Below are 25,946 nucleotides of genomic sequence, written 5' to 3'. Positions count from 1 at the left end.
TGGGGAGTTAAGTCTTCTGATTATATTGGGAATCTGCAGTAAATGTCATATAAGGTCTAAATAACCGAAGCTTTAGAACTCACATTGTTTCTTAGAATCAAAGTTGACTTGACAACAAGAAAATACATAATACATCGAAGGCTTTCTTCAGTCAAAACTCCCCTGCATACGTATTCAGGCGATTTAATTAATGTAGAATCGATACCAATGCCGGATATATTAACGATTTGAAAGAAGGACGACAATTTATTCTCATTTATTTTGCGTCTTATTACAGGTTTTAAATTGGCTTTTTAATAGACAAAACAGAAAGAAATTAATCTCCCAGTTTAAGTTTGACATGTCATTAGAAATATATATATATAACATATATTCCCTATACGAATTGAACTTCTGTAATGATATGGCTTAAAATATACTGTAAGTTAGGAAACAGTAGTTATAACTTTGTATGATCTTTTTTTGCGCTTCTTTTTGCTTCAAGGGTATACATGCTTCGTCCTTCCTCTCGTCCGCATTTCTTTCCGTTACACAGAGGGGTACCCATCTCTTATCCGTGACTCCTTCTACAGCACTGAATGGAATTTATGAAACAAGTCTTTACTACATACTCCCATTGAGCACCTCTTATTTAATGTTTTTAGATTGATTTTATCATTCCCTGACATAGAGGTACCCATCTGTTATCCGGTGTTCTTGCTATATCACTGATTTTTTAAAAACTTTCATAGAATCATATAGTGCATCTCCTAGTTAAGATTTTGATTCTGATCGGTTTGGGGATCAAAAAGTGCATGTGTAACGTGTATCGAGTGGAAGTGCATATATACATACACAATATATAACCTAGGTTCGTAAAGTGGATTTGTTAAGAACAGTGATGTGAACATTATTGAATTATTATCAATATAATAACTGAGCCATCCAATATAAAGCCTTTATCAAAATGAACTTGACTATGATACACGGTATGGTATGGCCAGCAAGTCACACTGCTGTAGTGCGATATGAGGTCGTCACAAACCGCTGTACCTACTACATAATCATACGAATTGTCACAATATCAATACTTATTAGCAAGGCACACAGCGGTAGCGTGGTAGCCACAAACCTTGGAACAGCTCTACAACCCTAGCTTTTGTTACCGACTACAAGAAATAGTCTGACCAGCAACACGCACTGCAGGAGTGTGTTATGAGATCTCCACAAACCATGCAACAGTGTGTGTAGTCGTCCTTAGTTTAATTCCAAAATTTACAATACAACTAAATTTATAACGCCAAATATATGTAACATTAAATCAACGATCTTACCCGTTCTATAGTTTAAGCAAAAACGACTTTACCGTTCGATGGTCTAAGCGTAAGTGACTTATCAGTTCGATGGTTTATGCGAAAGTAAAAAATTTCGATGATGATTGGTGGTTTTTACGGTCTCGCATGACTGTCCCTTATGGGGATTGTTTTAGTAAATGTCTGTTTGTAGTAGGAGGAAGAGGAGCCCAACCTTTGGGATACCTGACCGAAGAACTCCGTCAGAGTATGTCCTACTAGCGGCTTTGGCCTACCCCCAGACCCCACGTGGGACCGAGATCGTTTTCCCACTCTGTTTGGGAGTACGTCAACGTGTAGAGTGTGAAAAAAATCGATGCTACTCACTTGCTTTTATATGCCCAGATCATATGATTATATCATATACCCGGTTTACTCCTTTATCTCCAGTTTTACCTAACCTGGACTATTCTATTGTACTGAAAACTATAGGAATTACCCCGCTAAACTCACCCTAAGCGCCGTGCGCAAGAAATAGCATTAATGGAATTTAAAATACAACTGTCTGCGATATTATCATAACAAATGATTTTTGTATTATCAAACCAAAAACTGCACACATATCGAATGGGAGAGTGGAGGTTTCAATTGCTAACACTTTTACTAGTATTTTATTTGAAAAGTAGAAGTTGATATTAAAGAAACGAAATTTTTTTTTCTATAATTTGTCATCAAATAATTTAGAAACCTAGATGTGATTGGATAATGTTAAGCTTTAACTATACTAGTAGTTATTTTAAATAATAATCTTTAACGTTTGACTAAGCTTAAACTGGACGTGAATGTTTACCTTACCATGCGCACTGAAGTTCCCTCTGGAATACTGTTGATCTACTTCATGAGGTCGGAGTAGTAGATGGAAACACTTTGTACTGGATTCCTAAACTTCACAAGAATCCATACAAACAACGTTACATAGCTGGATCTGCAAAATGAACCACCAAACCTCTTTCAAAACTTTTGACTTCTATACTCACAGCTGTCAAAGAGGGTTTGCAGTCCTGCCACAACACTACTTACTTCCGTATTGGTATTAATTCAAATGTCTGAAAAATTCGAAAGATCTTTTGGAGACAATCAGTTCAAGACTATTATCAGAATATAATAGCATTAAAACCTATGATTTTTCAACACTGTATACTTCTATTCCACACAATCAGTTAAAATCCCGACTTAAAAACATTATACATCGTTGTTTTTCCAAAAAAAGATGGTACGCCTAGATACAAATATATAGTTCTTGGTAGAGATTCCTCATACTGTAAGAAACAATTCCAAATCATCTTCCAAATATACAGAAAACGATGTTTACAAAATGCTGGAATTTTTAATCGACAACATATTTGTCCGGTGTGGTGGACGCGTTTTTCAACAAACGGTCGGCATTCCAATGGGAACAAATTGTGCTCCTCTACTTGCTGACCTATTCCTTCACTCTTATGAGGCTGACTTTATAGCTGATCTGATCCTCCGAAAGAAAGAATATCGTTGAGCTAGATCATTTAATCCCAGTTTCCGCTATATAGGTGACGTATTATCTTTAAACAATCCTAATTTTCGGGATTTGATACATCGCATCTACCCCAAAGAACTTGAGATAAAGGATACTGCAGGCACTGTGAAGTCAGCCTCATATTTTGACCTTTACTTAGAAATCGATGGTAAAGGAAAACTATTGACCAAATTTTACGACAAACGCGATTACTTTTCATTCAAAATTGTCAACTTTCCCTTCATCTGTGGCAACATCCCTTCAGCACCTGCGTATGGAATGTTCATATCACAACTCATACAGTATGCCAGAGCTTGCCGAGACTACGCAGACTTTTTGTATCGCTCAAGAATTCTAACAAATAGGCTTCTGGAGCAAGGTTATGTTGCTACAAGTTTGAAGTCATCACTACAAAAGTTTTATGGCCGTCATCATGAACTCGTGGATCGTTACGGTGTATCCATGAAAACTGATTTGTTCGACGTGTAATGGTTTTCCTTTATGACTGTTAATGAGCAACTCGGCGGGTGTTTCTAGAAAAGAAGAGGACGCTTACCCTACCGCTGCACCTGGTCAATGCTCCCAGTTTTTAGTGGAGTCCGACTTGCTCATTTGCTTTTGTTACTTTGTATATATTTGTCAGTTACTCTATGTTCTTTGTTGTGTATGTCTGTTTTCCATGTCTGGTCTTTGTCCCTGGATTACATTCTTTTGATTACCGCTATAACCTTGGTTCCCTTGATTACTCTTTGATTACATTTCTGTAGAAGATTACAATGTTCCCTGCAATGAATAGTTTTTTTTTTCTTGGTATTATTTTGAATACTGTAACAGTTATTCACTCAGTGTGATTTACACATGGAAATACAAATCAGTTAAAATTGTGATTGACGTTGGAGTTCGTGTCCATAATTTTCACGTTTTCATTTACACATTACATGTAACTTGTTTTAAAGGAGTATTATAAAAAGCGACAGCAAAAGGAGACACATTTCTTTTATCTTACTGGTAATATAAAATTTAGTTTTCGTGCAAAACAAAGGAACATAAGAAGTACAGGTAAAAAAATGAAAGCAGTGGTTACTCTTATAAAAAGGCACGTTTTTCTTTTTTTTATCATATTCATGTTGGTAATTAGATCCTGTAGTTGGGTTTTTGTTCATTGCGAAACTCTTTATAGATTTATGATGTGACATTTACGAAGACAAACCCTGTATGTTTCAGCAATTATTTAAATTCTCCTTAGTGCTATCAAATCTGAAACTAATATGTGAATGGACAAATTAATCTATAATGAGCTCTGTAACTTAAAACTATTTGGTCAATGAACCTGAAGGCATTGTATTTACTTGGACCGTTCTGAAAAAAAAAACATCGAATTACTGGTATGTAAAATTGTACTTCTTTTAACAAAGAAAAGAGCAACCATGTTATACTCAGGCCTTCGTCCTGGAAATATGTCAGTATATCTGTATACTTCAATTTGTAAGATGAAATGCGGAGTAGCTAATTCAATGCAATACTTCTAGGCTAATATAAACGTTCTTCAGCTCCGGATAGCGCGTATAAATTCTTTTTATGTAAAACCATCCGGGGTATACTGTTGTATCGATACAAATATAATTTGTTCAGAGCTTGCCTAAACCGATGGCGCATTCGTTTAGTTTTTGTTTTTGTTTTTGTTTTTGTTTTTGTTTTTGTTTTTGTTTTGTTTTGTTTTGTTTTTGTTTGTTTTTGTTCTGTTTTGTTTTGTTTGAGTTTTTTTTGTATTTTTGTTTTGTTTTTTTTTTTTTTTTGTGTATTTTTTTTTTTTGTATTCGTTGTGGTATGTTTCTTTCATCACTGTACTGTCTTATCCATATGTATGGATATTCAGCACGCTGATATTAATCATTGTTTTATGAATGATCGTAAACTTTATTCATATTTACACTTTACACAGTGCTTTTACACAAAACTGTGCGTATAGAAACATGTATTACTCTGGAAATATTAGTCTCAGTGTAAAAACCTGTTTTTACTACATGTACACGATTGTACAATGGGCAATTTTTTAATAATTGTAAAGAGGATTGTGTAATGATACCAAATGTGCGATTTATTCATGTTCAAATCACCATACTTGATACACTATATGTCATTAGTTATAAACAAATTTCTTTTGTGGTTCTTCAAATTAATTAAAATTGGCCTTTGTAAGAGCAAATTTATTAATTCCCTTGGCCACTTTTAAAGTTGCTATAGTTATTTTCTGTATTCCTCATGTTCCATATACTAGTTATATATGTAGTATAAAGATTTGACATCTTCTGATTTGATTAACCATAGAACTTTATTCGATAAAAAACAGATAATATTACATGAATATTATTTTGTTTCCGTAAAATATTTTTGATATTCTTTTTCCATGTTTAAATGTTTAATATGTCGACATATCGGTAAATCGGTATATCTTATGTTTAATATCTGCAAAATGCATGTACTTTTAGTTTATCACGTGCCTCTTGGTAACTCCATGCGATATATGCCTCTCTTTCTCATTTTTTTTCTTTTTTCTTGGGGGGGGGGGGGTTGCATGTGCATGGCCACATGTTCCGGAAGTTGTACTGGTGCTCACCACTCCTGAACGGCGAACAACAAGGATATTGTAAGCTAGAGTTCTACTAAATGAACAAAATGCTGTAGAAATCAACGTTGTATTCATCAAACGCAAGTCAAATGATTGGAAGAGAAATAATTGGATATTATAGTTAGCATACTGGGGGAAGAAAAACATTGATTATTTCATTGATAGCACTCACCTTGAACTTTAAAGTATTTAGATAATTATAATGGCACATATTTTATTCTTTGAAGGTTTTTATCGGTATGCCTCTCGTTATGATATGACTACCATCCGAGGTCAATTAACAATTTTATATCTCGTATGTATGGAAATGAAATTATATTTAAGCGATTCATAGACGTGACGGCTGTGTAAATAACCTCTCACGGAAATAGACATAGGTGTTATCAACTATTTGAATTGTTATATTTAGAATGTCTCCCTCTCAAAATTTAGCCTTTCTTTACGCAGACGTTGTAGCAGTTCATGCAGATAATATCTAACAAGAATGGCAGAGAATCGCTTTGGTTTGGAACACTAAAGCATTATAAAATATCCGATGTCTCATCCGATAAGGTTCTATATAATGATGATTATCAGATAGATGTATCAATCTGACTATGGTGTATCGAGTATCAATATACCACGTGCACGAATTGAAGGTAATGTGTTGTGTGACATTCCTTTGGTATTTTCTCTTTAGTAGAATGAACGTGTTACGATAAATACTTCATTACTAAAATGTTTAATAAAAGTAAAAATAAAATGTCATTAACCAAATGTACATGTATCTGTCGGGTCGGAATTATTCTATGTAGTAGACAATGAATTTTGGAGTGGACACGTGGCTGGCAATTTAGGTAGAAACGCACACATGGTATGTGATTAGTATGGGAATATGACGGGTAACTAAGCTGGGAGAAGGCACATGACAGACAACTCAAATGGAAGTAGGCACGTGAAAGGCATTGAAGGTGGGAGTAGGCACATGACGTGTAACTAAGCTTGGAATAGACATGACAGGCTCTAATGGGGGAAGTTGGCACACGCAGGCAATAAAGGTGGCAGTATGTACATGACTGACAGTAAAGTGGGGTAGGCACTTGACAGAGAGTAAAGGTGGGGTAGGCACATAACAGACAGTAATGGCGGTAGTACGCACATGACTGGCAGTAATGGTGGTGGTAGGTTCATGACGGACAGTAAACTTTAAGGATGGTTAGGCTTATGACAGGCAGAAGAGGTGGGATTAGGCACATGATAGATAGATATTGTGAGAGTTGGCACGTGACAGGCAGTGAAGGTTGGAATACGCACATAACTGTCTGTAAAGGTGGCAGTATACACACAACGTGTAACTAAGCTGGGAATAGATATTTAAAGGTGTATTGGTGGGATAGGAACATGATAGACTGTTATGGTGGGAGTAGACACATGACGGGCAGTAAAGATGGGGTAGGCACATGATGGACTGTAATGTCGGCAGTAGACACATGAAGGGTAGTAAAGATGGGGTAGGCTCATGATAGACTGTAATGGTGGGAGTGGGCACATGACAGGTAGTAATGGGGACATGACTTACAGTAATGGGAGGGAGTATGAATATGGCAGTCAGGAAAGGTGGGAGTAGGCACACGACGGGCAGTGCGGATGGGATTAAGCACATGACGGGCTGTAAAGGTAGGAGTAAGCATATGATGGGTTTTTAAGGTAAGAGTGGGTATTCGATTATCATCTATCTGATAATCACCTTTACGAACAGTAAAAGTTGGATAAGGCACATGACAGGAAGTAAAAGTGGGAGTCAGTAAAGATGATAGTAGACAAATGAACTCTTTAAAGGTGTAAGAAGACACATATGAAACAAATAAGGCAGAAATAGAAACAAGCATGATACACTATTTTGGTGAGTAAGCACATTACAGGCAGTTACGGAGGGAGCTGGCACACAGTTCCATGAATTTGGATTAAGCAGATGGTGAATAATTGTGGAAGGAGTAGACACATCAAATAGTATTTAGGTGTACATAGACACACTACGGGGAACTGAAACGAAAGTATACATATAAAAGACAACTAAAGTTGATGAAGGCATATGGCAGACAAATCAGGATGGCAGTAGTCACGCAATAAACAAATACAATGGGAATAGACACATGACACACACTTAAAGTAGAGTATATTCGTAATATAGTATGAAGGTTGGAAGTAGGCACACGAGATGGGATGAGAGAAGGTTGGGAAAAGGCCTATTGTAAGCAATTTATGTCCAAGTAGACACATGAAATATGATTAAATTGGGATAATGGCACCTTGCAGGCATGTTAAAACATCATACTTTAGTTGGGAATATGCGTTTTGCTGGAATGTTAAAAAATGCCTGATGATCGTGTTATTGTAGTGATGTGATATTTAAACAATCAAAGTTCTTGCAACAACAAAAACAATCGTGACAAAAATGAATAAGTTTCTGTCTTGGCGATTCAAAATGAAAACACTCAATTTTTGCTATAGCATAAATGCAAAATTGAAACTTTTGTTTGAGGCGTCGCGAGGGGACATGGAAATGCCGGGCGTCCGTCCGTCCGTCCGCGCTTTTCGCATTTATTTTGTTATGCTTTTACCAAATAAGTTTGTTTTTGGTATGTGGACTTATTATGAAGAGTTACAGATTAAGTTCGACTTTGGTTACGGTTGATTGATTTTTACGGAAGTTACGGCCCTTGGACTTAGAAAATTTCAGTGAATTTACAGTTTTCCGCACATTTTTTTGTAATGCTTTCACCAATTGATTTTATATTTTGTATGTAACCTTACTTTGAGAAGTTACTGATTAAGTTCGACTTTGGTTAGGGTTGATTAATTTTTGTGGAAGTTATGGCCCTTGGACTTAGAAAATTTCAGTGAATTTTAAGTTTTCCTCACTTTTTTCGGGGGTGAGGACATTGGAACGCTGTTCTTTTGTTCATTTATAATTGTGGATTTTATAATGAATAGCCGTTGTTACTTTTGTCAACAATCTGTTGTTGAACAAAAGCATACATATATATAAATGTTTCCCCCAAATAACAACTTAAAGCAAACGAAAATTATTGTGGTGTTTCTCCCTTAATTTTACATTGTTTTGTTATTGGGCTTGCATTGAATACAAGTTGGTTGTTCAACGAAAATAACAGCGATCTATACTTCATTATATTATTCTCATGTTGTTAAATAGGTGTACTGATCTTATTGTATGTGGACTATCAACCCTTTACATCTAAAATTAATTAGCTATGGCTTATAGTCTATCAAGTAATCCACTTTAAGTAATGTTGTTTGGATATTTGTACCATTTCTGTGTAATAATTGAATTTTTGTAATATGATAAAGACAAACATGTCTTACATCTGCGTTGGTTTTAGTGGCTATTTGTTCGGTTTGTTACAACGCCTGGTGAACACTTTATTAACATTTTCTAAGCAGATCGGATGGAGTTGTTCCTTCATTTTGCATAAGGTTTGTGCAAGGAAAGTAAAAATGTTTTTAAAATACAGGCAATCGTTGTTTGACGGCTGGTTGCCAATTTAAAACCTTACACATTTCATATTTCACCTTTGTTGAAGAAATTCAATAACTAACAACATGCTGCATATTGCTAAACAATTAAAACTGATGAATTATGTATGTTTTTTTTTTTTTTTTGGCCGAGAAATATGTGCACAGCATTGAAAGACTATATTGGAAGGTACAATAAAATCTTTTGTAAATGTGTTCCACGAATGCAACGATCAAAACTAGCTTGTCTGTATGATTTTAGTGAAAGTAAACTCTTTTCCATCTATATCATTTGATATATTCATATTTTGCCGTTTACACAGCTATCATTAAATATTTGTATCATCTAGGCATCATTATTTTTGCAAGCTTTGATTAATAAAGTATGTGTATTGGTCCATTTATCAAAGCGTTGTCATACCGGTCTTAAAAGGGACCATTGTGGCGAAAAACACTACCGTTAAGCCCTTTATCCTTTTTCCTGGAAGAGTATGGCACATAATGGGTTTCCAAGATTTGAGCGGGTTTAATGGACAACCGAGTGACATTTCCTTGATGCTCTGGTGCCATCATTTATTTTTATTGGCTTAATAATAATCCAACACCTAAATACCTTGCAATCTTCTTATATCTGCCATGAAACGTGCAGACATGATTAAACTGCCAATTCTAGTTTTACTCTGTTGCTTTGCTGAAACCTTTAAGACACAGCAGACATGATTAATATCAATTCTTTAAAGTAATCAGGCTTATTAATCTGATCTTATATTAATTAGTGCGGTCCCAGTCATTACAAACTTATTGATTATCGGCCTTGATGTAGATATTGAAATTCACTCTGACGCAAACAAAACAAAGAAGCAGTTTTAAAACTCTACGTATTTCTTCTTACTGTTAATCGTTAGATTGGGAATACAAAATGAATCATATACGTCTGATGAATTTTTTAGGTTCCACCTGTGCGGGAGTCGATCATGGAGGGTTATCGGAGTTCTCCGGCTCAACCCTTGCTGGATGTTAGTGATAATGATCGAGAACGACCCCTGTCCTATTCTTCTGACGAAGAATCTAGCAATCCAGCAACTCCATATAAAAAGGCAGACGATAAGAAAAAGACGAATGAAAATGGCACTCACGAAAGTACTGGATCTGATGAAAATAAAATAGAAAATGTTCCTCGACAACGGAAACACGCAAAATTCGTATCCAGTCTGTCTCCTAAGATAACACGATCGGACTCGGTAAAATTCAACAAACCAGCCAATGGAAATGCAGTTAGAAAGAACTCTCAACCAATCGGGAACTCTACACCTCCTAAACCGTCCAGACGCGTGCCAAGTTTAAAACTTAAACGTATGAGCGTTGAGAGGCATACAGACAAATCAGATTCAAATATGCCGTGTTTACCGAATTGCAATAAGACTAAACATCAGGGGAACCCGTCTATAACAATTACAATAGATTCAGATGATGATTCTGTGTATAGTGATTACTTGAATCCTGATGTCAATTTCAAAAATGACGTTAGTAAAGTGAAATATATAGGTGATCAAACATCGCTTTATGGAACGCCAAAAGAAGAATTATTACCACATTCTCAGGAAAATTTGAACCATGAACAAAAGTCTAGTCCAACTTCATTCCTCAAAGAACAAATCGTGTCTTTCTTTCAACCCTCGGATAATAAACTTGCAATGAAACTTTTTGGAAACAAAAATGCATTGATGAAAGAAAAATTACGACATAGCCGAGTAGGAAACTGGGTTATACATCCATGTAGTAATTTTAGGTAAGTACAAAAATATATGTTTCACAGCAAATATTTTCATACTTAACATGTAGCTTTCATATATACATGAATATAATTTGCTTTCAGAAAAATAAGGACGATGACCTCTTATTTTAAAATTTGCTTTGCTCATCATAATCCGACTCGGATATAAAAATATCCCAGTAGACGGAAAACAATTGTATCACTTTAGGTTATCAATAATCTGAACAACACAACTTTGTATTTAATGTGTCTTTGATGTTTTTTTACCAATCTTTAAATGATTTCTACATAGGAATAATTATTTATGTCCGCTCCTTTGCTTTCAAATTTTCAGCCCTTTTTAAATCATAAAGAACGCATTTACTTCAAATCAAGGCCTTTAAACCATAAAATGGGCCATTATCTAATTTCTGGTTCTGTATTCTCCAGAAATAAAATGCAAGAAAACGTCAGATGTACAAACAATGGTAAGAAATATCCAAGAACATGTATCGTTATCTCTTATACACTGAGGATCAGGCAGATGGTGAATAAAATAAACAGAAAAAAAGACGTTAATGCCCATGCATTCTTACAAATCTTATCATTGATTTTCAAATGCCGTATTGATGCACTGTGTTTCTGTAAAGATACCATTCATAATTCTACACACAACATCGATAATGATTATTTCATACGTGATCAATGTTTCATGTTTTTTCTACTTTTTGAAGTATTTAGAAGTTGTGGGAGGACATGTTATGAAGTGCGTTGAATGTGTACTTTTGACACATTATACAATAGCTGACACCAAAATCTGTTCGTTAAAGTAACAGATTTGATCGATAGAAACCAGTTTTTAATAGAAAAATGTTTAGTTAAACCTTGTGTAAGAGCTTTGAATGAGTCCAAGTATACACGAGAACATCCTTTACAAAAGAATGTCAAAGATTATTGTTTTTTAACACTTTTTAGTTCTACATAACGAAACACGTGTTCTCAATGAATGGTAAGACACCTTACTACTGACATCAGTTAAAAGTGTTGATTTCGGGTGATAGAATTGGTCTTTCCAAGATAGAATAGCCATGATTTTATACACTGGTGCATGTGTTGCGTTTAACCATAATTATCCGTTCTTTTTTTCCATTACCTGGCCATAAACTAATTATCTTGGGTAGTAAACTAGACGTTTAAGATGGGGCTTAAAGCTTTTCTTCAAACAGAAAACTGAAAAAAACTGAAATCACCATGTCAGTTGTCTAGTTTACTAGCTAAGGAAGTTCTATCAGGTTATGATTAATGAAGGTAAAGAAAACAAATTATATCCTGATATATATTTTTTATTATATCAATATTCATATTTTTAATTTTTATTATTTCTTATATTATTTTCATCTTAATTTATTTTATTTTATTTTTTTGTGGGAGGATTAATGACTGCAGATTAAGAAAATGTGCGGGAAATTTCAATTGGTCAACGGTGAAATCCCTAAATATATTGAAATAATGTTCTAGTTCTGATTTCATTTTATAGAAACCTTATATTATCATAAATGTTTGTCATATGAATGGAGTTAAATTGAATAGGACTACAGAATTTGAAAGTTTCTTTAAGTATGTTTATCCCCAAAGACCTATACACAAAACAGTGACTGTCGTTTGTGATTTGCATCCTTAACTCAAATCGTAAATACTCAACTGTTCTGTACTTTCAGCTTTCTTTAACAAAAAGTAAATGATAAATAGGCAATAATTCTAATGTTGTTTTAACTTTGTGTCAAGGGTATTCAACAGACTATTTCATATTTGTGAAACTGAAGCCTTACTAAGATTTTGCTTTTATTCAACGAACGTTTTATCTTAATTTATATTGGGGACAGTCATAAAGTTGGTAATGCTGATTAAACAAATCAATACCTAGTATACTTATGAAATGTATCATTTATAATTTTGATGACTCTGCAAAAACCAAGTATGTCTGTTTGCTAGATTAAAGCATATGATATTAAACAAAATCGAATCGCAATTTAATATTCTTTTCAAAGTAACTATACGGAACTTGCGATAAAGTTGGAATATCAATATTAAAGATCAATATGTAGTTACTACTTTTACTAAGTAAACCTAATGTCTAAAATTTGTGTTACGAAATTAAAAAAAATGGCGGATCCTACATATCCATATATATATTCTAGAAGGTGACATATGCAAGAAATAATAAACGTTGTTTTGATTACAGAATTATTTGGAGTAAAATATTATTATATTTTAATGGCGTAAGTTACAGCAAAACATACAATAGCAGATCATACCACAACAACATTTATTATAATTATTAACGAATAAACAATTACGAAAAAAAATCTACCAACTAAAAGGAACTCCTCAATTCCAACATGTGCTTAAAAATATCATTCATATTCGTTAAGAACTAATAATACAATTATGGCAATTCAGACGTTGATGCAAGAATGTCCAAAAGTTAGCTGTAGGTATGTGATAGAAAATATAACACAAAACGTACTTTGTACTATTTACCAGATGCCATTATAAACACAGTATTGTGATCTTTTTTTTATCTCAGGAATTCATCCTACACAGCTGCTATAAGGTTAAATCGGTATAATGGTTTTTTTTTCAATAAATTTATTTATCTTTTATGTATTCAAGCCTTTTTCATGTTCTCGCCTGTTAAACTGAATAATCATTTTCACTCAAAAAGATAAGGGATCCATGTCTAGATCACAATATGGAACCTTAGATCACAACATCAAACTCCCAAAGCCATCGTATCAAAGTATCATATGTAAGCCTCAAAGTGCAGTGAGAAAAAATGTTACATCCATCTATTTTAAAACTATTTCGCTGCTGAAAGCACTTTAAGCATTAGTCAAATGCATTGGCATGTATGGCATTTGACAATATATCTTGTCTTTCATGAATAATTGAAAAACAAGAGACATTTGAAACACGATTTAAAGTTCAAGAACAACATCATGTGATAAACAAGACACTCTTTCTGATTCACAATTTTCCAATAAGCAAACTAATTGTCAAGAATCAAAGTCATTATTCATGGAAAATGTCACCGAAGAAATAATTCCAGTAGCTACCGAAGTTCTCATTATGCTAGAGATCTAGGTGACATCACATAATAAGGATAAAAGCTTTCTTTGTTACACAAGTACTTGTAACATTTTTTCGTATGTGAAAAATACACAGTAATACAGTTTTAAAATCTAAAAGATGTTAACCCACTTTAAAGATGAGTTTAACTCACAAAAACGTTTGAAGTTTAGTTGAGAAAATCTTTGTAAGGTCGACAGTTGTTGCAAGAGAAATAGTGAGCAAAGCTCACTCAAGCATACCCCGCTCTCTTCAAAACAAAATCGTCAATCAAGACGTTTCATGATGCTCAAGTTTAATTCCCACGATATGGCATCATTCTATGAATCTACTGTCCAAATTATAAGTTGCTGTGAATAGTAGTTGGAGAGAAGAGGTCGACGAGTGACCTCAAACCCAATGGAAACTAAAAACAGAAGGTGTATACGGCAGCATGTAGTAAAGAACATGTCTAAATTTCATCGAATTTCATTCAATGGTTCGAAAGAGTTGCGCATAAGGATGGAAAAAGACATTACTTTCCAATTCTCTAAGTCTAAAAAATAACCAGTCATTTTTATGATAGATGTAGTGGTATCGAGCTGTTGGGAAGTATATTTGTTCGTCAATTTTTCCTTTGTTCCTATTCTATAGATATATATTTTGAATTTCTAGTCCGGTTTTACTGTTAATGGTTATTCTTTTTTCACTTAGCAAATTTACATTAAATTTTATATTTACATTTCTAACTTGAAAGTACTGAACAAAAATATATATATATATATATACGTCTCAGAATGTGACGATTCTATTCACTACACTTGTCAGTTGGATCAAATTGATACAGTGAAGATAACGTTAACATAAAAAAAAATTCCCTACTATATTAGAACTGTCAAATTTGCAAACAAAGTTTTTTTTGTTCGTTCCCTCCGCCTCCGCGAGACTCGAACTCGTACGGTTGTAACATCTATTATGTCAACACCCCCCCCCCCTGCACAAAGTCCAGCAACACAAATAAATCTATTTGGTCTGGATATCATGAGCAGTATGTGATTTTGTCTCTCTTGACTTCGGATCCAGTTTGTTTGGAAATGGCTTGAACTGGAGGAACTTTTGTATTTCTCTTCACTCATTGAAAAAAAAACCACAGAAATAAATAATCAACTTGTACTTTATCGATCTTAAGAGTATGCACGAAGTAATCTACTGCATGTAGGATAAAATCTAATTCTGTAGGGGCAGAAACATGATTGTGTTTTAATTAGATACACCAAACAATTTGATTTAAAAGATTTGTTACAAAAGCAAAGGTCATCCTCAAGATTTTGAATCAGTATCAAAATTATAGTAATGTGTAAAAAATACACAAAAGTATATGTCTGAAATATTGTATTAATGCAATATGAAGTGGTTAAAGTAATAATAATATAAAGTACTACAGAATGATATAGTGAGACTGACACGTCACGACTTACTGGCACTATTTCACATGAAGCCTTTAATTGCTAAGGAATGTTAAGCCATTTTTCATCGCTTATGTCGTGAATGAGAACAGTTGTCAGTGACAATCCTGGTCATGTCATAATATTTTGATCTTGATACCACTGTATAAGCACATAATATCGATTTTCTGACATATAATTTGAATAAATTACAATCTATACTTTTAATTTGTTGCTTATGAATCGCATTACCGAGTTTTTGGAATCACTGTTCGTATTTTAGACTAATTTATTGCTTGATTTAATTGTGAGACAAGTTCATTTTATTGAATATCAGCAAATGTTCAAAAGAAAGACACGCAATCATTTCAAGAAACGGTGTTGGTTCCTTGTATTTTTTTTTAAAGAAGAGTATGTTGTGATCGTGCTATATTTTGCCTACTTATCTTTATGTTATTAAACACACCGAGTATGAATTGTGTTGCCATATTAAGAATCCTAGGATACTGGATATATTTCTCTGACCCCTTCGCTTACACGATAGTTGACCATTGAGAACAAAGATGATATTTTTGAACGTTTATGTCTCGAATAAGATGTGACGTTGGTCCTTTGTAATGGTTTTCAGCACTTATCCAATGTTTTTTTCTATAAATACTTGCTGTCTTATGGGCAGTTTATATTCTTTTCTGTGTTGATAGATTTTATTGAATAACACTATAACAATAAAGTTGAAAAGGATAGCATTTTCCGAATATCCGTTCTATTCGTTCACTCTGTGTTGTAAAGCAATATTCGAGAGGCATCTAGCAGCAGCAGTAACGATCATGCCAGTAGCGCTTATACCGGAAGCGAATGAGGGTTACTGTGCAGGATAGATGAACGTACGGTTCAACTGGTCATGAGCTACATATTAGACACCCTTTGTAAATACAAAATGAAGAAAACATTTCTGATGTGCGAATTTCTAAAGTCTAGGCTAGAAACGACTAATTCTTCTTCCAATAAGCTTCAATGCTTATTTTACAACATTAAATGGCTTCTTTTAGCTTTACCTTAACTTTAACCTACAGAGGATTATATATCAGGTTGATTCTATATATGTCAGCTCACAATCCTCAGAATGGCATGTGGGTTAGCAGACTTGCAGTGCAGTACTTGTCACTAGAAGTGAAGGGTCTCTAAATAGCATGGGAAGTCTCAGTATTTTCACAAGATAAGGGTATATATAGAAATCATTATGGAGATTAGGCATCACTCTACACGTTGACGTGCGCCCAAACAGTTGGAGTGGGGAAACGCTCTCGAACCCATGTGGAGTCTGGGAGTAGGCCAGAGCGTCAACAGAGCAGCCCAGGCGCTAGTAGGACATACTCTGACTGAGTTCTTTGGTCGGGTATCCCGAAGGCTTGGCTCCGCTACCTCCAACTACTAACAGACATTTACTACCATAATCCCCCTAAGGGACGGTCATGCGAGATCCGTGAGGATAGTCAAGACCGTAAAAACCCCCAATCATCATCAGATTAGGCATCACCTCACAAGAAGCAAAATGCACTTATAAATTGTCCAAAAATGTTTTTCCTTTCAGAAACAGTTTTAATTTTTTGAAATAAAATGAGAACTTTTTTCACAGCGCTATGAGGAACAGGGGGTAATTTCTATGTAGGACTGTTTTTTGCGTACACTCCAAATGCTTGTTGGTTGAATTGGTGGTCTGTAACCTATCTATACCATGCCAAAACAAACCGCTCTGGAATCCAACTAGAGACCCTGCTGATAAAATAAATACATTAATGATCTCATCTTTACTATCACGTTACCAAAGATAATAAGTGCCTGTATGGGGCAGGCCAGACACTTTGGGGGTATTTCTTGGCATGCAAAGACCCCGACTATCTTACGATGTACTAGTATATATACCAGGCGTGCTTGCTTAAGTTATGTAGATAATTTTAATAAGACATACTATGACAAAGTTAAATTTAAGAAAATAGTTCGCTTCGAAATCATATTAAACAGTCGGGTAACCACCTGACATTAGTAATTTCCATCATCCTATAAAACACTGAACGGTTTAGAAGGTTGTACAACCCAATTTTAACTGGTTAAAATTAATACTTAAAATCGGACAATATCCCTTTGCAGACATCGGAAAATAATAGCTTTCCTTTATGTGAACCTACATATGATGCCTAACATATGTGAACAAGAGAACAGCCGGAAGGGCAGGCAGAGAAAGAGGATGAGTCCTATATACTTTGTTTGTGGGGCCATAATAAAATGCTTGTACTGTATCTATAAAAAAAAATTTGATGGAATTCATGATACAGATTAGAATCAATAAAACATACTTAATTATCTCTATAGAACAGTATACATTAATGATTGCTAATATTTAAGTTATTGAAAAACGTTCATTACTTCCGATTTCATATGGCTAAACGGATGTCAAGAAATTCGTATGCACTCATTTGATATAAGATAAGTGCATAGTAACCCATTATTTAAAATTATACTTACTAATATTGAATAAGATAGGTTGGATCAAGTTTGGTTTATGGCTTTAAAAATCATGGATGTTATCTGCAAATAATAAATACAGCAAATAAGAACTTCGTTGATAACCTCTCTAAATTATTGAAGCTGCAACCTAAACTTATTTGGTTAAAAGCTCTTTTATTCACACAGACAATGATTAAACGAGATATGTCGCACTACACAAGCTTTTTCTGGTTCTATGTTTAGGTTGTCTGGAAATACAATTGTAAGAATTATTCACGATCCTCCTTAGACATGCAATCTCTGAACATTAGATCGATAGCAATTTTAAAGCCTCGAAGTGATTGATTTTTGTGTTATTTAACAAACAACTAAAGGTTAGTAGGCTGCACGTATCGAATTGTTTACACTACGGCTGACCACAAAGGCTGACCGGTTCACGGATTTGAATGAAAATGTATTGTTATTATGTTTTTTTATATTGAATTACTAGTTTACAGCTTGTTTCTTATCCAAAGTTGGCATTAAACTCAAGGAACGAAATAAGGATTATGTCTACATGCAAATTTGGAATGTAAAGAATGTCAAGCAACATACTACATGTAGTATAAGGAATTGGATGAGAAACTTTTAGTGATTGAAAGCATAACAACGGTTACTTATGTACAACTAAATGTCATGCTTAGCAAATATAAGGCTGACCGGTGCATGTGTTTCCAACCATTTAGACAGTGAATAGTTTTGTAATCCTGCTCCTCTTAATAGTAATTAAAACAAATTTGGAATTATTAAATAGGAAGTTAATATACTTGTAGTGTTCGCAGCTTTTTGTCCATGGTTTATCCCTTCTTTGTACCTTTGACATAGCTACCTTTTCTTCATAATTTTGTAACATTTTACGTGATTTATAACAAGACAATCAAACTCGTCATTTTGTCTATATAAACCTTTTTTGTAATTTTTGATCTTCAACTTTACATCATTTATCGTTTACCAAGCATGCTATATATAGAAAAAATATAAAGTCTGATTGATTTCCAGACGAGTTAATCATATATAATTGCCATATCTTTCTTGTTCTTAGCACTACAGAATACGAAAACCCATAAAATGAGTTGGTAATTAAGTGTCATTTACCCACAAGTAAAGTATTGAGCCATGTGTACTTGTCCGTAGAGAGGACTGGTGTTTTAGTATAGCTTTTATACAATTATGATACATTTTTGTCAGTTGGACATCCATATTGCCTTTACAGTCGATATTTATATGATTCTTGTCGGACGGGAGAATTGATGTATACTGCAATAAAGAGTTAAACGAATAGAGGATTGTCCGAAACCGACATGTCACTTAATTTGGCTGCGGTTATTTTCTATTCTTTATAAATATTCTGAAAAGATATAAACGATTTTTAAAATGAATTGCCATGTGAACAGATGCGAATTATATCATAGACACATCGAAGAAACGATATCAATGAAAAAAACTTATGAACTTTTCTTAATTTTGACAATATTTTTTACATTAAAGAACAACCATTTGTTTTTAGCGGTTAATTGCTATGACAAAATAAGAAATGAAAAAAAAACAGAGTAAATGGGTAATAATCTTTTGTCAGTAATCAAGCAAAATAAAAAGACATGATGGGATGTTGACATATTTGGTATTTTATATATGTAACAAACAGTAAATGGTCGGATTGCGTCATCAATAAAAATTCAAGCCAAATAAAACAATAAATGGCCAAATCCGAAGCATCCTAACCACACTTCCCCTCATTCACCATAAAACACTGAAAAAGTTGTTTTCTATTTAATGTTTACTATAAAGACAGCCGAGAAAGTTGATTCAAAACTTTTGGCCGCATTCCTTAGTTAATTGTAATTGTAGGTCAAATCATATGTGCGGATTGCGAAGTTACTTATTTTAATTTTAATGCAAAATGCATCTCTCTAACAACACGTTCTCTAAATAATAATAATACACAATTATCAATTAAATGAGCAAAGGTGTATTAAAACCAGATAAGATTCTAGGGAAAATTCGCTAATGGCGGTTTTGCACGAGCAATTTGACTAACGTGTTGATGATAACAAAATAACTGTTTAACAAAATTGTTCTATTTCATCATCTCCGTTTCGTCTTGGTAATGCAAATTCAGCATGTCAGTTTTCTTTAATATTTCCCAGTGTGAACAAGATGCTACAATGTAGTAGAACCATAATCTATAATGGGTTTTTAATTTGAGAACAAGACTTAGAGTTATGCCACTTTTTAATGCACCTAAATAAATGAAGCACTTTGTTGTTAGATTTGCCAAACCAATTTGCAAATTGACATATAACGATTTGATACTGACATTCTCTTTTATTCTTGCCGATGCCATAATGTTTTTTGACACAGAAGATAAAACTACCCAAATATCAATAATGATAATAATAGCTTTCAGTTTGTTAGGTAAATGCATCCTTGTTAATGTTTGTTTGTCCATAATTACATCCAGTGCATGTATTATATATGGTACCTATAACATACACAAAAGAAAAAAAACATTATTAACACAGGCATAAGGCACGTTCACTTTCGTTTGGATAATTCAGGGCACGTTGTTTCTCCTTTGAAAAGAATGATTTGCCTAATGTTTGTTTTGAGAAGTTTTGCCGAAATCATATGTCCTTGGTACATATTTATAAAGAGAAAGCTTCCTTTTATTGTATTGCAAATTAATTTTTGTTCTACTCATGGACATTTCCTTATATATTTACCTCACAATTTTACACGAATATGATGAATATGTACTTTTGGTACAAGGATGTAGGTATGAAGATGCCCTTTTTGTCTAATTAACCTACTGCTCTTCATTTCGCTGCAAGGATTCTACCTTTATATACAGTTGATGAGATATTATAAACAGTGAAGTAGAAAACGATTTTTTTAGATAATAAAACTGTCATTTAGGAATGTCTGGATGGCATCAAATTGTTTTATCGGCCTCAAGCGATGACGGTTGTTTCTTCAATAATAACATCACAATTGCGTGTTGAAGTTGTTTAATTACGTCACGGCATCTGTTTTCATTGCAGGAATTTAAACATTAAAATGTAAACTCGGAAGCGCCACTGGTTTTAGCTCTAGGTTCTTGTAGTATACGAAGTGTTTTAATTATTCCCTCGTGTTCATCATATATCATTGTTTTTTCAGTTATCCCCTAATATTAAACAATACTTCAAGATTTAAGAAGACGATATTACTGAGTTTAGTTCCCTGATGATGTCTTGGCGCTCAACACCCGGCGGCGCATATTCCAATCAGTTTGCACTACATACTCAAAAAAATACTCTTTTCAGAAATAGAATTTCATGTAACCAAAATAGAACTGTACCAAATTATTTCTGTATTTCCTTATTTTTATAAGTATGGAACGTTATCAAATGATAACTCACAGATACTTGCACTTCAACGAATACGTTTTGGTATGAAATTTGTTCCTATATTCGTTATGTTTCTACGCAGACCTTGCTTGATTAGTTCCAGTCGAGTATAATGAAGCGAATTTCGTTTAAAAGTAGCTTTGTTTAGCATTCCTACAGTTCACTATTGATGGAATTACTATGCACGAGCTGGTAGCTTAATTAAATGTAAAACCATGCTGTGGAGCATTACCATGAGTATGAAATCATTATAAGATTATGCAACTCCAGCCTGAAAATCGAAAATTACGCATACTCTATGTCGTGGTATATCTCTATTTGTCTTTTTCTAGGGCCTTACTTATAGTAGATTCTATATTATATTAGTTGTAATCAATATGTTTGACGTTAAGTAACTTTAATGTTATCTGATTGAAAACCTGGTTGTTGATAGTGAGTTATCGTTTATTTCTGGGAAAAAGAGGATCAGAAACTGTAATTTGGTACAAAGCATGCATTAAGGAGGTAGACTAGGGTAAGGGACACAACTCTTAAAAATCGTTGGAACGTTTGTATTCAGCATTACACATCTTATGTAAGCATCTAATTGACTTGGATTCATTTTATTCTGCTTCAAGCGAAAGCTTGACATGCTTTGGTGAAATTGATTTTTGTTTGTTGGGGTTTAACGTCCGAGCAGCAATATTTCAGCTATATTCAGACAATGATCATGAAATGAAAAAAAAAGGATGGTCACAAGGATAATAGGGTCGACAAATTTTGATTGCCACTGGAAAAAGGGGGATGGGTAAGGTAGGGCAATTTAGCCTCCTGTGGCGGAGCGCAAAGGTTCCTACTCCTATCGAATACCACAGCAGGGTTCTTTAACGTGCGAGGAACGTGGCATCTTTCCCAATACGGTGCACCACTATGGTTTGCGGTCAGGTTTTCCGTATTATAGCCTGACAACCCCAGCAGGTAACACGCCAGGTGTACCCCATTCCACCACCTGGGGCACACATCCCAGTTGCTCTGTGGGCAGAGCGCCTAGCCCCCGGCTAGGTTTCTGAGCACTATTTAGTCGCCTTTTACGACAAGCTTAGCGCTGCTGCAGGCCTATTCTTTTAAATCCCGGACCTGCACGAGTCCTGTGGGCAGAGCGCCTAGCCCCCCGGCTAGGTTTCTGAGCACTATTTAGTCGCTTTATACGACAAGCTTAGCGCTGCTGCAGGCCTATTCTTTTAACACCCGGACCTGCACGGTGCTGGTGAAATTGAGTATGATGTAAACATATCACTGATATCATGAGTTATGTCCCTTAACCTAGGTCTACCTCCTTAAGACATATAATGATTTACGAAACATTCATGACAACTTGTTCCAAAACAAAGCTTTATGATAAAAACAAGCATCTTGTTTTTTTTATAGTAATGTAATAAGACAACAGCACTACATTCCTTTAGGTACGCTCTACATTTGTATGTTTTTATAATCCTTTACTTCACGAAAGTGTCAAACGATATAAATAAACGAACACTTGCCTACTGGTAAAACTGGTATTTTACAATGATTTACAATTTTACTGTTAAATACAAAGTTTCTGGGAAATGAACAAACTCGTTGTCATTTGAAACTTCTAGAAATAAAAAAAAAACATATTCTTCTAATCGCTGTGATGCAGGAAATGCATACAAGGTTCATTTATCCTGTCCCAATCAATGACTGTCAGACTTATTGTAATCTGTTTCTATGAAGCTTTATAATTCTGTCAACTTGGTCTGACAGTTCCCAATGTTAGAAATACGATAAATATTTGACGTAATTTTGTGCAGTATAAACAAACTACAAAATGATTATCATGTTTCCATGACAATTAATATGCAATTTAGAGAAAAGTTCGAATTTCGTGTCAAAAAAACGTCTAAATATGTTTAACATCACCAGAAGATGGTAAAATTTACATTGAATATTTCGGATAACTGATATCTTTCTTCAGCATAAATCTTATAAAACTTTATGAACATAAAGCTCATACAACTTTATGAGCATAAAACTCATAAAGTTCAAGATCAAAACAGATTCAGAAGCTGAATCACGTTGGCTGTGGGTGATTGTACATTTATCAAAAGCACACATAAGCAGATGCCCCGTGCAGGTCCGGGTGTTAAAAGAATAGGCCTGCAGCAGCGCTAAGCTTGTCGTATAAGTCGACTAAATAGTGCTCAGAAACCTAGCCGGGGGCTAGGCGCTCTGCCCACAGAGCAACTGGGATGTGTGCCCCAGGTGGTGGAATGGGGTACCCCTGGCGTGTTTCATGCTGGGGTTGTCAGGCTATAATACGGAAAACCTGACCGTAAACCATAGTGGTGCACCGTGTTGGGAAAGAAGCCACGTTCCTCGCACGTTAAAGAACCCTGCTGTGGTATTAGATAGGAGTAGGAACCTTTGCGCTCCGCCACAGGAGGCTAAATTGCCCGACCTTACCCATCTCCCCCTTTTTCCAGTGGTAATCAAAATTTGTCGACCCTATTATCCTTGTGACCCATCCTTTTTTTTTCATTTCATGTTCATTTTATCATCCATTTCATGTTCATTGTCTGAATATAGCTGAAATATTGCTCCTCGGACGTTAAACCCCAACAAACAAACAAAAACAAACATAAGCAGATGATAAGGAGCCTGAATGACAATAACAAAGGGGGTCTTTTTATCAAAATTAAAAATAAATATTAACTGTGGGAAACAATTAAAAAAAGTCATAATAGAGTAGTACGGCGTATTGATGTATAGCATGTAGTGCTGTACCAGCCTTAGACCAAGACCTAAAAATGGATTATTTTTCTCGTATATTCCAGCTGGAGAAGGTGTTTGTAATTTCTTCATCCAAAAGCTTTCCCGAGACACTCATTTACATTTTGAGTTTTTATTATGTTCTATGATCGTTACAACAATGTTGTGGAGATCATCCTGGGTGTGTCCGCCGGATATGAGATGGCGACTTAGAGGGAGGTCTGGCTTGCATTTGTAGTCACTGGGATGACCATTCATACGCCTGTTGATCTATTTCGCCAACGTACTGCAAACCACATCGGCACTGGAGAAGGTATATTGTATTTTCGGTTTTGCAAGTCACGTCGTAAAAATGGTAAATTCCCTTCCAGTGCAGTAGCTTTTAAAAGTTTTGATGTGCAGTATCTGGGTACAGATCTTACATCTTTTATCTCCACATGGTCGACACTGGTCCGTTGTATTTTGTTTGGGCTGAGATGAAATCTCTACTTACTAGGGCATCTCTTAGGCTCCTAGGTCTACGGAATGCCAAGACCGGGGCCCCAGGAAAGAGCTTGGAGAACTTAGGATGTTTTTGAATGTCTTCCCAATTTGAATGCAGTAGCTGCGAGAGTTTCCCAAAGGCTGGATGGTATGTAAGCACAAAAGTAACCCTTTTGTTCTTTTTCTTAGATTTGTACTCGAGGAGATCTTTACGGCTGATGTTGTTAGTACGTTCAAATCCCCTGGCGTGTTACATGCTGGGGTTGTCAGGCTACAATACGGAAAACCTGACCGCAAACCATAGTGGTGCACCGTGTTGGGAAAGATGCCACGTTCCTCGCACGTTAAAGAACCCTGCTGTGGTATTCGATAGGAGTAGGAACCTTTGCGCTCCGCCACAGGAGGCTAAATTGCCCGACCTTACCCCTTTTTCCAGTGGCAATCAAAATTTGTCGACCCTATTATCCTTGTGACCCATCCTTTTTTTTTCATTTCATGATCATTGTCTGAATATAGCTGAAATATTGCTGCTCGGACGTTAAACCCCAACAAACAAACCCTCCGAAGGACTCGAACTCGTACCGCTGTGACATCTATGGTAACACCGACTATCTATCTATCTATCTGTCTATCTATCTATCTATCTATCTATCTATGTACAATGTATATACTAGGAATTCTGCATTTTTAAATGACATTTTTGCCTTTCCATCATATATATACATGTGCAGGCGGTGTTGCCATAAATGTCACAGCGGTACGAGTTCGAGTCCCGCTGAGGGAAAGACCAAAAAATTGCATCACAATATCGCTTGGAATTTTCAGACCCTTCTATATATATATATATACCATTGGGGAGATCACATTCTATACATACCTATAAGCAACTTTAATTATTGTTCTTAACACAAATTGTTCTTGATGATAGGAATAGGTTATCTTTTCACAGAAGTAGTTTCTACATCGTGTGGTCTGAAAAAGTTATAAGCAACAATCAAATATCGGATATATTCTTCGATAAATTGCTTTCATTAATTTCCGGTCCAGACAATACTACTTATGAATAAACAGACTTTTCGTTATTTCCTAAAAAGTCTGCCAACTAGCTTTCGTACCTGTTTATGCTCGTTTACTTGTTCACTTAACACCAGAGAATAAATCACGGTTTATACTCTCGCCCCGTGCAGGTCCGGGTGTTAAAAGAATAGGCCTGCAGCAGCGCTAAGCTTGTATAAGGCGTCTAAATAGTGCTCAGAAACCTAGCCGGGGGCTAGGCGCTCTGCCCACAGAGCAACTGGGATGTGTGCCCCAGGTGGTGGAATGGGGTACCCCTGGCGTGTTACATGCTGGGGTTGTCAGGCTATAATACGGAAAACCTGACCGCAAACCATAGTGGTGCACCGTGTTGGGAAAGATGCCACGTTCCTCGCACGTTAAAGAACCCTGCTGTGGTATTCGATAGGAGTAGGAACCTTTGCGCTCCGCCACAG

At 35.2% G+C, this 25,946-nt stretch overlaps 1 protein-coding gene across 5 annotated transcripts in view; it reads left to right on the top strand.

Moving 5' to 3' along the window:
- LOC148621921 (uncharacterized) overlaps positions 1-25,946 on the top strand; it is a 74,027-nt gene that overhangs the window by 31,111 nt on the left and 16,970 nt on the right. For all 5 annotated transcript variants that reach the window (XM_088576782.1, XM_088576781.1, XM_088576778.1 and 2 more), the window contains exon 2: positions 9,916-10,754. In XM_088576782.1, the coding sequence (XP_088432908.1) occupies positions 9,940-10,754 (815 nt within the window). In that variant the 5' untranslated portion in view covers positions 9,916-9,939. The remainder of the gene's footprint in view (positions 1-9,915; positions 10,755-25,946) is intronic.

This window comes from Perna viridis, chromosome 3 (assembly GCF_037379345.1).
Source record: "Perna viridis isolate PV_CMFRI_1.1 ecotype Kerala chromosome 3, ASM3737934v1, whole genome shotgun sequence".
NCBI classification, from domain to species: Eukaryota; Metazoa; Mollusca; class Bivalvia; order Mytilida; family Mytilidae; genus Perna; species Perna viridis.
The sequence above is the reverse complement of the archived record's forward strand: the minus strand, read 5'-3'. Positions and strand labels throughout refer to the sequence as shown.